Below are 14,457 nucleotides of genomic sequence, written 5' to 3' on the forward strand. Positions count from 1 at the left end.
GATTTAATGGCTGTTATAAATTAAAATAAATAATAAATAATAATAAATAATAAAATCCTGTAACTGATTTATTCTACAAGTAAACAATGCTGGCCAGCCCGTACCGCTCTCTTTGTTTACAAGATTCTTACTATTGACACTCCTAGAGCCCCTCCCACTCAAGCCACCTAGCCAGCAGAGCTACGCTAGTTTACGCCACACAGTGGCACAGCCAGGTACCATGGACAGAACACTGTTATTTATTTATTTTTATTATGAAAGTCTCCCGCCTACTTAACTGGGAGAGGCTCTATCTTAAGCCCAGTTCAGACCAAAGATTCGCCTCGCAACGACTTGCAACTCGTAACTCCTTGCGACTCCTTGCGACGAGACGGGCTGCGACGTTCTAAAACTGGGCAGTTCACACTGCTGCACCGGGCGGCGACGTCAGGTGGTTTACCCAGCTACGTCGTTGTGTTCTAAAACTGGACCTGGTGATTTGACATGTTCAATCTCTGGCGACTCCTTGCGACGCGCGACAACGACCAGTTCACACCGCTGCAACTTTTCCCCTGCGACGTTCCAAAACAGTCTCGTTGCAAGTCGTTGCGAGGCGAATCTTTGGTCTGAACTGGGCTTTACACGTTGCGAGTTTAATTCTAATTTCCCCTTTGCAATATTTTCACATGATGCTCTTCCTCAACCCACTGAACGTGTGGAACTATTCACAATGAGAATTAATCATATATACATGATTAATATATATATATATATATATACATATATAATCACACGTACAAGATGGACTACAAACATGGAAAGGGGACTGAATGATTGAATCAAACTTTTATTTGCCACGATGGGGGATTTGTCGTTAACAACAAAAAAACTATTTGTAACCCCACAACGGATAAATGCTCCCGCTATAGATATGATAACCCCACCCCCCGTCTGCCGAGTCTGTCCCTTTGTTCCTAACTTGTGTCTTGGAGGGGGGGCCTGTACAAAAAAACTGTTTACATACAGAAAATAAGTTGGACAATACAAACATACAAACGTACATACTACATACAGACAGACAGACACGTGTCAGTCTGTTGTGGGACAGTCGTCTATGCTGATCACTGTGACCTGCTCTCCCGCACACCTCCTAGCCCCCGCCTCGCACTGCGTCATCGTCACGGAAACACTGGAAGCTCCGTGGCGGACGCACAGGTGTGTAGTATCCTCCGCACATTCCGCAGGGTTCTGACATGTGCACCGCCCCTCTGAGCGTGGGGACAAAACAGGGATCATTAATTTATTATCATGATTATTATGGTTAACTGATGTAAGTCGCTTTGGATAAAAGCGTCTGCTAAATGCCCTAATTGTAATTGTAATTGTAATTATGGTATAGCCAGGGGATATTCAATCAAAAACCACACAATTCACACAAAACCACACAATTCACACAAAAACCACACAATTACACACCCATTCTGTAATTGTGTGTTTTTTGTGCATCTATCTTTGTGTATCTGTGGTCATGTAGAGTCTACATGACCACAGATACACACACACACACAGGATTCTGCAAACACACCTTGACAGATTTGGCCCGGCGTGCAGACCGGGCAGGAAGCAGTGTGTGTAGCGCTGGACGGCCACACACACTCGCCGTCGTCGGCCAATGACAAGGCTTGGCCCAGACACCTCATCGCCCCGAGCTGACACACACTCAGCACGCGGGTTCGGCCCGCCCCCAGCTGGGCGCACAACAGCAGGGACGGCCTGTTGAAAAGAGGAATACCACGTTGTACATCAAAACTACACAATCAAACGATGGGGGAGTTTCCCCTCGGTTCTTGGGACGCAATTAACAATGTTTCATGTGAAGTTTCAGGTACTTAAATTTTCAAGCCGCCATCTTGATAAATCATGACGATGAATTCTGGAATAATAATATTATCATTCTTATCGTAACGGTGAAGAAGCAACAAAGACGGCGGCTAGGGAATGCGTGACAATTTCGGGATCCCTCCTATAGGCCCTCATCACAGAGGTGTAGGGGCGACAACAGCTGTAGTTAGCGGTTTGTACTCTGGGCATGCTTTCATGCACGGCAGTACTGTTACACCTCTGATCAAGGCCTGTTGTTTTGTATCATTGTGGGATTTGTGTGTTTTTCTTAAACCACTGGAGGAAGCCGAAGGCCCATTTTCCGCCTGGATCTATCAAATCAAATCTAATAGAAAGAACTATTGTTGTGTGCTAAAGAGATCGGTTCTCGCCAATGCCTTTGAGAAAAAATAACTTGTTTGTCGAGCGACCGTACGCGCTACTCACGGGCACTCGAAGGCCATCCTGCACACACACTCTGAGGCCCCCCGAGTCTCCCACAGCTTACAGTCCAGGTCCAGGGGAGGGGTGGGGGCTTGCGGCACTGTCAGGACAAAAGGAAACACAGGTCATTCATCAGCTCATTAAATAAGTGATGACAGAAATTATTTTTGTCGCAAAGAAATAGAAAATATGAAAGATGCAGGCACCTCAAATCCATGAGTTTAAGTCTATCAGCCTCTTACACTAATATTTGCACACACTCGTATGCATATGATCCCAAATGCTCACACACACACACACACACACACACACACACACACACACACACACACACACACACACACACACACACACACACACACACACACACACACACACACACACACACACATGGATGAGGTCTGTGCTTCCAAACCTGGGGTGCACTTCACGTCTCTGGCCAGGAAGGAGGACCAGTTGAGCCCGGGACTGCACAGGATCACAGGCTCATGGGCCTCCAGCGCCCACCCCTGAGGACAGGACAAGGAGACCCTGTCTCCGATCTCATAGGTCGCTCTGGCGGGCGTGGCGATGACGTTGCCTCGTACGGGCGGGGGGTCACATGACGCTTCTGTTGAGGTGGCGAGTTTGGGTTTAAGATTTAGAATTTGATTTGGAGCATGTAGCAGACGCTTTTATCCAAAGCAACTCCCAAACATTCACACACCGACGGCGGAGTCGACCATGCAAGGCAACAGCCAGCTCGTCTGGGGCGGTTAGGGTTAGGCCTCTGGCTCAGGGACACCTCGCCACTCAGCTAGGAGGAGCAGGGGATCGAACTAGCAAACTACCGGCTGTCAGCAAACCCTCTCTACCTTCTGAGCTAAGCCGACCCAGTTTTCTTTATTTTCCTTTTATAAAACCTCTCAGCTGTCAATATTGTTTGGTGTAAGATGTCAATATTGCACAGACCCTCCTTTAGATTTTTTATCAATGTTATTTAAAGAAATGACATGACAACTAAAAAAGGAATAGCAATACCACGTTAGGAAGACTGAACAAAATGTCACTTGTGAGAAGAGAAACCTTAAAGAAGCGTGCACACAGGTAAGCTGGAAGGACAGACCATCAGACAGAATGGGAGCGCAGAGAGCTGCCCGTAGTGGAGAAAGAGTACAGATAGATCCCGGAGGATCACTCACTTTTGCACTGCATGGGTCCAGTGGTCCAGGTCAGGCTGGGGGTGCACTGAGCCAAGCTCTCCCCGACTAGGTAGTGGCCATTGATGCATTGGTATTCTATGCTGCTACCCACCGCATAGGCATCCTTAGGGTTCTGCGTTTCCCAATAAAGAAAACACAGACAACAACATACTTCTTCCCATATAGAAAAACATTTCATTATTTTGTCGTATTTTAATGTATTTTATTGCATTATACCATCTTGTTATGTGTTTGTGTGTGTGTGTGCATGTCACTGTGTGTGTGCGCACATGTGGGTGTGTGTGGGTGTGCATGGGTGTGTCACTGTGTGTGTGTGTGTGTGCGTGCGTGTGTGATGCAACATAAGGTAAGTCTCACCCGGATGTATCCGTTCAGGAGGTTAGGGGGAGTGCCACATGTGGGCCTCATAGGCATAGACAGACCAAAGCATTGGGGCTCCATCATCCTGAGATAAAGTGCAATATAATACAAATGACACATTAGTATTTAATAAGCACTGTGGCATTGACTTGAGGTCTATGTTACTTTATGTATTTTTTTAAAACCAGTTAGCTCCGCTATTTTAACCAGTATCACATCTTTGGGAGATTCAGATGTCTCTCTTACTCAGTCACTCGCTTACATTGTGGGCTTGATATCCCTACATCCAACAATAAGTTGGAGATTCTTATTTGGTTTTTGATCGGTGTGATGAAAACATTGTTCATTGATCCACACATATAATAAATGTATGTATGCATGTAAAGAATTGATTAAAACATAAAAATGTAAAAAAATGTATAACATGAATATGTGATTACGCCTCGTTACAATGCATTTGTGTTAATGCGTGCGTGTCCGTACTTCAGGTGGTGGATTTCTGGGTCCTCGCATGGTGCGCGCTCAGACGACGCTCCAGAACACGGAGAACCGGAAGGAGAGCGGCTGGGGTTGTCACAGCGCCGGACCCGTGACCGCTCTCCTCCTGAACAGGCACCCCAAGACGCCCAGCAGCTCCAGCTGCCGTGGACGGCCTCTGAAGGGTCAATAACGTTTGGCTTGTTTTAGATTTATTGCTGCACAACTTCGGACAAGGACCTTTGAGGACTTAGTGGTTTTTGTTTTCACTAAAAGTTTTGCGTAAACTCCGTAAGACGTTAAGCCTCGAGTACGTCCTGGCGCTTAATGTACACACTTATTGTACGCACTTGATCTACATTGCACTGAATCATAGTACTTCATTGTGTCACATCTGCAGTACCTGCTAGCATTGCTGTACACGGAGAATGAGTTAGCCTAGCGATTGCTAGTACTTGCACTTGGCTCTATGAACATCTTTCCTGTACTGACAGCGATATATTGTTTCACTTCTTATGACAAATGCACTTATTGTAAATCGCTTTGGATAAAAGCGTCTGCTAAATGCCCTAAATGTAAATGTAAATGAGCTTATGCAGTCCACAACAAGTCCGAGCCGACCGCCTCGTCCCACCTGCCACGTGGCCTCTCTCACACTGCAGCCCCGAGGTGCCGGGCTGGCAGACGCACGAGCACCCGTCGGCGTCGAGCAGCGGCCGGCCGTTGTTCCGGCACGGCTGGCAGTGGCACGGGTGCTGCTCCGCCAGGTACTGGGCGGTGGCCTGCCGCAGGTTGAGCCTCCGACGCCCGGCGCACGGCACCTCCTTCACCAGCTCATACAGCGGCCGCAGCTGGGGAGACGCAGGGCAGCGATTGGTTGAATCGCTTTAATAATAATAATAATAATAATAATAATAATAATACATTTTAATTTGAAGTTCTTTCTCGGAACTCAAGGACAACGTACAAAGACACACAAAAGTCATTAAAAAGAAGCAGCTAATAACAATAGTAAGAGACATAGCAATTGACATTAGATGGAATAGGCAGTTTTAAACAGATGTGTTTTGAATTGTGATTGAAATGGGGGAATGGATCGATGTTTTTGAGTTCGGGTGTTAATGAATTCGTGAGATGGGAGGCAGTGCGGCTGAATGCCCATGGTGGCGAGACGGGCAGAGGGGACATACAGGCGTATGGAGGCAGATCATGTGAGGGAGCGGGAGGGAGTGGGAACATGGAGGAGGTCGGACATCCTTTTGAAGGATGTAGGGACGGGGGCTGGTTGAAGAGAAAGGAAAATCACTGCATGGATGCAAGCAAAGGGGATGCAGAGAGGGCCTCTGGGAATAGGAGTGCGAGAAAAGGGAACGTAGCAGCAAAGAAAGGAATATAGACAGACATGAGAAAGAAAGTATACAGGATACATGAAAGCACAGGCCAATATTAAAAAAGAGGCCCAAGACAGGTTTCTGAAATAACATCGGGGAACACGGCTGGCGGCAGGCCGTGGTCGGTACCTTCTGGTCGATGATCTCCGGGAAGTCTTTGACGGAGGAGGCCCAGTTCTCGTACATGGCTCCGTTGGCCTCGGGGTGCTCCACATCCAGCACCCCCAGACCACTGATGAAGCTCGCCGCCCCCCCCACTATGTTGGTCTTGACGCGAAGGGTGTTGGTGTTGTGTCCTGCCGATAGCACAGTTCAGAACACGATGGAATGTAATAATTATATCATATAAGTATTGTTTTAAAAAGAATAGGATCACATATGATAGAATTAATGAAAATAGAAGGTGTGTTATTTCATATATTTGTGTAGAAAATAGTTATTTCTCTCTTTCACTCTCTCGTGATTCAGAGGGCTACGTTGGCATTGAAAAAATCCATTTACATTGTCAAAGCACAACCAATTTAAGTTAGATACAAAATAATAATTTTGTTTATTTTATCATTAGTTATGATTAGTCATCATTAGCGTAGTAAAAAAGGCCAAGAAAAACTTAGAAAATACGGTATAATAAAAATAGAAAGTTCACTCTCTCACACTTCCCCTCTGATACAACGATAACATTACTCACCATGGCTGGATTTGAGTGAAGATGTCAGTTTCTCGCAGACCGTTTTGACTTTTTTACGAAAAAGACGACGTTTCACCTTCCTCCAACACCTCTGGTAGTCCGTGTCCGTTGTGCCTTTTGAAGACGCAGTCACAGAACGGATGTTATTGTATTTTAGCAATTTTGTTAAATACAGAAAAAGGATGAGAATTATCTTTGCTCTTTTTTTCTAATTTTCCGAATGATCGCCATTATATGATATTATAGCACACAACCCATTACTATACATTTATTACCGTTTTGAACAGATACATCTATAAGTTAACAAATTCCATCCATCATATTTTCACCTATAATGTAATTTTGATTATTAATAATAATGAAAAAAATATGTTTTCCTTTATATTTAGCAAAACCCAAGGTCATCATAACAAGTGAAAGTGCATAAAGTGTGTTATAGAATGGTCCAGAATTCTATTAACACGGTGTGAGGTGGATTATTGTCACTGAAAGCACTTCAAAAAACCCTCCATTTATGCTGTCACAAGAGGGGGTGACCACCTAGATGTATCATGGACAAGCTACACCTCGTTCATCAGGGTTGTCTCTCCCACTTTGTGACATCACAAATGGATTAAAAAAAAAAAAACTACTTGTCGATGCAAGTGAATCCCGGTCGAACTCCAGAAGGGCCTGGTACTCTCCCCCCAGGCTGCCCTCGGACATGTAGTGGCTTCCGTAGGTCTGCAGCAGCCTTCGGTATAATGGGTACTCGTAGTCCAGTGGCAGGGAGGACAAGGCTCTCCAAAAGCTCTCTGACAGTGTGAGGTACTGGGGCGCAGTGTTCTGGAACTGGGCGAGCACCACTTTGTTCTTCAGGATCAGGAGTCTCTTAGCCTGGAGGCAACAGATGGTGGACGACAACGTAGGTTTCGGCATGAGTCGACCGATCAGAACAGATTCTGCTCCGTGGGAGTGAGAGTCTGAGAGTGCTACTCTCTCACTCTCGTGAAGAATGATCGTTATGACAATGTTCTAGCGGAGCGTTCTAGAAGAAGGGTCTCGCAGAGCGGTGTACCTTGCCCTCGCTGACTTCTTCGTGAAAAGTGATCCGGTGGTGCTCAAACAGGGCGTTTTCTTGAACATGAAGCACGTAAGACCAGGAGCTCTCGTAGGATTCATCTGACCCTTCGTTGTCAACTTTGACCTATACGAGTGGCCAAAAGCAGACTATAAAACACATTTTAACTGCAAAGCACATATTGGAGACCAACGAAGTGGGTGACTAGCTGTAGGCCCCTCAAGATAATAATAAACAAACCATCTCCCTTCCATAATGGGAGGTATTACAGCAGTTTCAAGAAGCTACAGGTTAATTACTTTTAGAAAACTTTTCAACCAATTTTACTTCAAAAGATCCACCTCTACCAGTAAACCTTGTTATTTAAACTTAAGTCAGGGAAAGGTTAAGCAATACTGCACTGCACTGCCTATATGTTTGGAAGATAGTTAATGCATATACTTTGCATTTAATATGGAAATGTCATCCCAGGTCTGTTCAATGAATGTGCAACAAATAACCAGCAGATGGCAGTATATTGTGGTTTACTTGCCTCAAAGTTGTACGCGATGAGGCTCTGTGGCAGTCTGTACAGGAGGTTGCTGTCTCCGCTGTACACCTTCCTACATTGTCCCCCAAAGCTCAGAGTGTTTATAACTGCAGCTCTCAGCTTCCCAGTCAACAAGTCGTACCTGTTCACAATAACAAACAAACAATATTGTTGAATTCAACTTTGTAGTGTGTATGTGTGTGTGTGTGTGTGTGTGTGTGTGTGTGTGTGTGTGTGTGTGTGTGTGTGTGTGTGTGTGTGTGTGTGTGTGTGTGTGTGTATGTGTGTGTGTGATAGAGAGTGTTACATCTGAAACTCCCAAGGATGGGATACTGGTTAAACAGTAGAGCTTCCTTGTTATAAAAAAATAAGTGGGTAACATAGACCTACACAAAACGTTTCAAATGTATACTAGTGTTTACTTTCTATGCTATTCTACTTTACATTGTTTCATTTCATCCCAAATATAATATATATAAACCCCAAAGTATTTTATTCTATTCCATTCACCAACTGCCTTTGTTTGTGCTATGCACAATGCATGCTGGGAGTTCTGTTTACCCTTTGCCTGTTAGGTCAGAGTTTGGGGGAGTTTTGTCCATGTCACAGACGTCATCACTGCCCAGTGCACAGCCTCTCTCATCGAGTCCATCGTCACAGTCTTGGTCCCCGTTACACACGAGAGACCTACCAATACACTGGCCTGCAGGAGGGACACACACACACACACACACACACACACACACACACACACACACACACGCACACACACAGCCATCTGTGACCTCTTTCTTGCATTCCAAATCCATTCAGGGTCTACTGCAGCGCCGGAGCCATTTTCTACTGTCAAAATCCCCTTGTGTTTAGCGAAGAGATTTCAAGGCCATGTAGCCGTTAATAAAAATATGTTGCCCTTTGTTACTTTTGCAGTGGTAAAAATAAAGGATGCCCTGAGTGGTTTTAAACCACAGCCACTTCCTTGCTATTTACTGACTCTCCCGTCTATGATGCCACAACTTACACCCTCATACCACTAACATGTCTTACCCGCATACATATTGCATTCTCCCGGACAGGCTGAGAATGAAGCCAGCGGCATGCTGAGCATGTATGTACTGTAGCCCAACGTACCTGAGGTGCAGCGGAATCTCGCCCCGCAGTCCGTCTTTGGCGGGCACTGTGTGCTTGGCGTACACGGGAGCACTTGCTCAGCCTCTCCCCAGCACTGTGTCCCTCCGTTCTGGGCAAACCTCAACACAGCGCGAGATCGTACCTGAACACAAACAAATGACAACACCACAATGTACACCTGCTGCAGCAGCAGAATTGTATCTTAGCATCATGTAGATGGTTTAATTTGCTTCGTGGCTACATGCATATTAACGGTTAACGTTGAGATAACTGCTAACTTTAGGGGGGGTCATCCCTATGTTCCCCAGGTCCTATGTTCCCCGGGTGCAAAGGGTTAGGGTCAGGTTTAGGGTTAGGGTTAGGGTGAGGGTTAACCCTAAACCTAACCCTAACCATAACCAATCGGAGGAGAGCCATCACACGCGAATCAGAGGCGAAAAAGGCGGTACTTGCCCCTACCATCCTACGAAAAAAAGATTTGCTCACAGGGTCCTATGTTCCCCGGTCACATACAAAGCGGGGAACATAGGACCCGGGGAACATAGGACCTGGGGAACATAGGTACGCTACCCCTCCTCCTCCTCATCATTACCGTTGTTTTGGTGCAAGCGTCACATCGGGACCATTCCCCGTATGGACCCCATTGGCAGTTCAACGGCCTTTGACAACTAAGAAAGAGGGAATTAAAGTAGGCCGCCATCTGCGGATTTTCAGGTTTGTGCATCCGCGTTTGTGATGAGTGAAAGTCAAGTGCGTTTGTACAGCCCTTATTCCTAGTGATAGTCTCAGGAGTCTCACAAGCATACTCACTTACAATATAAAGGAGGGCAGTGCATGGAAAGTCAATGTTAATGTTGTTATATTATGTAATGGGATGTATAAGGGCTGTGCTAAATGCCCTTAATGTAATGTATTATCGGTATCATATTCAATAGCATGACATGATAAACATCATTTGATATTTAAAACCCTTTGACATTTGACAATAGTACAATACAAAGTCAACAAAGTTGGGTAAACATACCAGGATGGATGAGGACCAAAGAGCAGTAAAATGTAGGACAACAAACCAATTGAAAAGTAAGCCTGTGGAAAACCCCAAAACAAGAAAATGTAAGCTAATTAAGGATACATGTGACAACATGAAGAATGGTTATTTGAGATGTCAGTTTTATCAGCAAAGTAAATGTGAAGGACCTTAGCCATTATCAGAAAACAAAAAAACAAAGAAAAAAGTGCAAGTATGCGTACAAAATACTGCATCGCAACAAAATAAGATTAACAATTAACCATATGCTAGAAAATAAGACATTTGGTGGTTTTACCTGCATTTTGGGCACTTTGAAGGCAGTTCTCACGTGGACTGACTGAGGACCTGGGTTTTATAACTGGGGAATATTGAGTTGCTCAATAGCTGTGTCCAGGATTTTCTCCATTAAAGCAACACAGTGTTCCACTGTGTTTCGTCATTACCTAACTGGAATGGATCAAGACCTTTTCATAAGTCACCATGAATAATTAGAGCGGCCTCTGTGTACTGTGAGTAATGCAACATCATCACTCATGTTTTTATCTTATTCTGTCCAAGCTTAGTGGCCAAGTTTGTCATTGTGTAATAAATACTTTTTGAGTCAGATTCACTGGAACAGCAGTGTTTCTGTTTAACCCTCTCTCAGGCACCAGTCCACTGCCGCCCAGACAGAGCTCCGTACAGCCGCACAAATCTCACGCCCGGTGTGTCCCTGTCTCGGGACGTCAAAAAACATTCACGTAGCGTTTTGGGGAGACTGTCAAACACAGGATTTGACTCCTGTTTTCTCTTACAGCTACAGTTGAGAGTTGTTTGACCTCTATGGAGACTCTCTGCTGGGACTTTAATGAATTGTGGGTAGCTAAAAAATACAATATGATCACGTGATCGGGACCTGTATCGTTATGTTTCGGGGTATTATTGCACTATTGATGCTGCTGGTGTTGAAATGTACAATTATTTTTGCATTGACTGTCTATATATGTGAAAAAGCAATGCAGCTCTGTACACACATGATCCATTATGACTGCAATGAAAAAAACAGGTAGCATCTATTCAGTCAGGAAGATATAAATCACTTCAACTCCAAAAACTTGAACAAATATCTACAGGTAGGCCTATACACTTGCCATTTACGTCCATTTCATTAATGCATATTATGGTTTAACCATTGCCCTTTTACGTAGGTAAAAGGGCGTGTGTGTGTGTGTGTGTGTGTGTGTGTGTGTGTGTGTGTGTGCGCGTGTGCTTTACTAGTTGATGCACGAGATCAGTGCTGGTGCAAAAGTTCCCATGGCCCCATGCCTGAATCTACATGCCAAGGACCCAGCTATGTGCAAACTCGTCAGAGTTTGCAGAAATGGAGCCGTACCACCAGATGTGCTGCAATCTCTTCAGATTAGATTATTCTGTTCACATGTAAGCAATGAAGAATGCTTAATCACTCAGTCACATTGGGCGAGTTAATAGGCCTTAGCTATATTGGACATAGCCTGTATGATATTCTTGTTATGAGCGAGCAGACTGAAAGGAAAGCTGCACAATGTGCTATTTGTGGTGGTTCCTAATGGGTAATCACTCCTAGGAGTCAGACCATGTGAAGACCTGGGATTGGTTAAAATGATCTATATCAGATCAACAGCGAAAATGCAACACTCACATCGCACATCGTTTGGGACACGGGACACTGCCGAAAGTCTGCCAACTTTCACAGCTGAAAGTTGGAAGAAACTGCTGATTTAGATAATCAAGAAGAACCTAGAATTCTCCTAGAATTCAGCGCATGATGCTTAGGCTTCAGAGTTATGACCTTGAGCTGATGTACACCCCGAAAATACATAATGCTTGACGATGCTTAGTCTAGGGCGCCTTTCCCCGGCACAGAGCCACAGTTCACCCCCCAGGTCTGATGAGGTTGAGGTGCATGTTGACCTGGTGACATCTGCTCATCCACTGTCTGAAATCATGTTCCAGAGGACCATGAGGGGCACCTCAGTGTGGAGAAACGTAAGAGAAGAGCGAGAGAGGCAGTGTACTGGCCAGGGATCAATTTGGACATCGCGGGCATGAGTGGAAAATGTGCGCTTGCCTCAGACATCACTACAAGCAAACAAAATAACCAATGTTGTTGACAGTAATGCCAAGCGAACCAGTGCAAAAGGTGGGAACTGATCCATTGCATCTGACAAAGACTATCTTGTGGTGATAGATTACTCCTCAAACTATCCTGAACTATCCAGCTTTCTAGCCCATCAGCTAATTGTGTGATCCCACACAATTAGGTGATGGGCTAGATCGTTTTCTGCAAGGCATGGGATTTCAAAATCTGGTGAGTGACAATGGACCGCAGATCCTCATCTAGCTTTATTGAGCACCATTGGTGTATGGGTGTAACGTGAGCGTTTGGCTGAACCCAAGTGCACAGACGGGCGAAGAGCGTGGAACAGTGTCAATCGTTTATTTGGATTCAGGATCGGCAGGCAGGATAGTCAGACAGGCGGGGATCAGGAGCAGGCAGGGAAGTCGGACAGGCGGGGATCAGGAACCGGCAGAATAGTCAGACAGGCTGGGGTCAGGAGCAGGCAGGATAGTCAGACAGGCGGGGATCAGGAACCGGCAGAATAGTCAGACAGGCGGGGATCAGGAGCAGGCAGGATAGTCAGACAGGCGAGGATCAGAGAGCAGGCAGGATAGGTGGTAGGTCAGGATTCGAATCGCGGGAAAGCACTGTGAAACAAGACAAACTGACAAACTGGCAGGGAATGTTTGGGAGGAAAGGACAGATATAGGGGAAACACAGGTGAAGGTGGTTGGGTTAATTGGGAGTGATCAGGGTGGCAGGCAGGTGAATGGGAAAACCAGGGGCGGATCATGACAATGGGGCCTCTCGTGCCGAGCTGCTCATGGGCCACAAGTTGCGTGCCACACTGACAAATCTTCCATCTGGAAAGGACAAGAGAGGACTGATGAGAAACAGCGACAGCTCAAGCTAAAACCGAGGAATAACTATGAAAAAAATGCCAGGAGACTGAGAGCTCTACAGAAAAATGATAGGGTGAAAATTAAGGATCACAACAATCGACAAAACCACAAAACGATCATGGAATATAAAGGCAACTGCCCCTAAAGCTCTCCTTTAAGTCACACATAAACAGCGTCAGAAAAACATCCTTCCACCTCCGCAACATTGCACACCTTCGACCCACTCTTTCATCCTCAGCTGCCGAAACACTAATCCATGCCTTCATAACTTGCAGACTCGACTATTGCAATAGCATTCTGTATGGCCTCCCCTATTCTTCAAAAATTGCAATATGTACAAAACTCTGCTGCCCGACTGCTTACTAACTCCCCCTCCAGAGAACACATTACTCCCATCCTCCGTCAACTTCATTGGCTTATAATAAAACAAAGCATCAATTTCAAGATCCTCCTCACCACTTACAAAGCACTAAACAACTTTGCACCCTCGTACATAATAGATCTCCTCCATCACCGCTCCCCCACTCGCCGCCTACGCTCCGCTGATGCCAAGCTTCTCTCCTCCATCACCAAGACCAAGTATCGCACCCTGGGGGACAGAGCCTTCGCCATCGCCGCCCCTACCCTCTGGAACTCCCTCCCTCTGGCCATCCGAAACTCTGATACACTCTGTTCATTCAAAAGTCAACTTAAAACCTATCTCTTCAGGACCACCTACAACATTTGACAAATCATCCTCTGCCACCTTCCACTCTCTCCCGCTCTCTTAATGTGTTGCCTATTGTTGTGGTGTTGTTGATTGTTTCCTTTTGTTTGATTGTCTGTACTGTCTGTATATATTCCTTTCTTATTTGTAAAGCGTCTTTGAGTATTTAGAAAAGCTCTATAAAAAACAGATCAATTATTATTATTATTATTATTATTATTATTATTAAAGAAGTGAGTCCTAGATCATTCACAGTACAACCTGATGATGGACAAGTGTTTAGGCGTTACCGCAAGAGTTTGCTTATAGGGGCTCATGCAGGGGGTGCAGATCAGTGTACATTGAGACAGCTACACTGAGGATTCTCCTCCAACAACCACAGAGACGCTAGAAGGTCAACGAGACCTGTAGGACCACCAGAGAGGCTTGGAGAGGAAGCATGAGACCGAAGGGGAATGTCTAGGAGAAGGAATGCTTTCGTGTTGAATGTTATGGGTGGTGATAAGCAAAAATAAACGTTTTGCTTTCATCAAAAAGTGTGAGGAGAACAATGAAATATAGAGTACTATTTGAGTTCAATTGAAATGTTACGTTGGA

General features: G+C 45.2%; 1 protein-coding gene across 1 annotated transcript; it reads right to left on the reverse strand.

Moving 5' to 3' along the window:
* Nucleotides 1-1,068: 1,068 nt before the first annotated feature.
* On the reverse strand, nucleotides 1,069-10,473 carry LOC307075180 (complement component C7-like; the record flags this gene model as incomplete). The annotated part of the gene is made up of 18 exons (XM_079735684.1): nucleotides 1,069-1,247; nucleotides 1,565-1,752; nucleotides 2,308-2,404; nucleotides 2,720-2,914; nucleotides 3,486-3,618; nucleotides 3,864-3,951; nucleotides 4,350-4,521; nucleotides 4,978-5,194; nucleotides 5,864-6,030; nucleotides 6,423-6,536; nucleotides 7,055-7,298; nucleotides 7,480-7,608; nucleotides 8,015-8,153; nucleotides 8,573-8,714; nucleotides 9,143-9,284; nucleotides 9,735-9,810; nucleotides 10,167-10,228; nucleotides 10,468-10,473. The coding sequence occupies 18 exons, from the start codon at nucleotides 10,471-10,473 to the stop codon at nucleotides 1,069-1,071; spliced, it is 2,490 nt and encodes an 829-aa protein (XP_079591810.1).
* Nucleotides 10,474-14,457: the final 3,984 nt, after the last annotated feature.

Source organism: Pollachius pollachius (genome assembly GCF_949987615.1).
Source record: "Pollachius pollachius genome assembly, chromosome: 4".
NCBI classification, from domain to species: domain Eukaryota; kingdom Metazoa; phylum Chordata; class Actinopteri; order Gadiformes; family Gadidae; genus Pollachius; species Pollachius pollachius.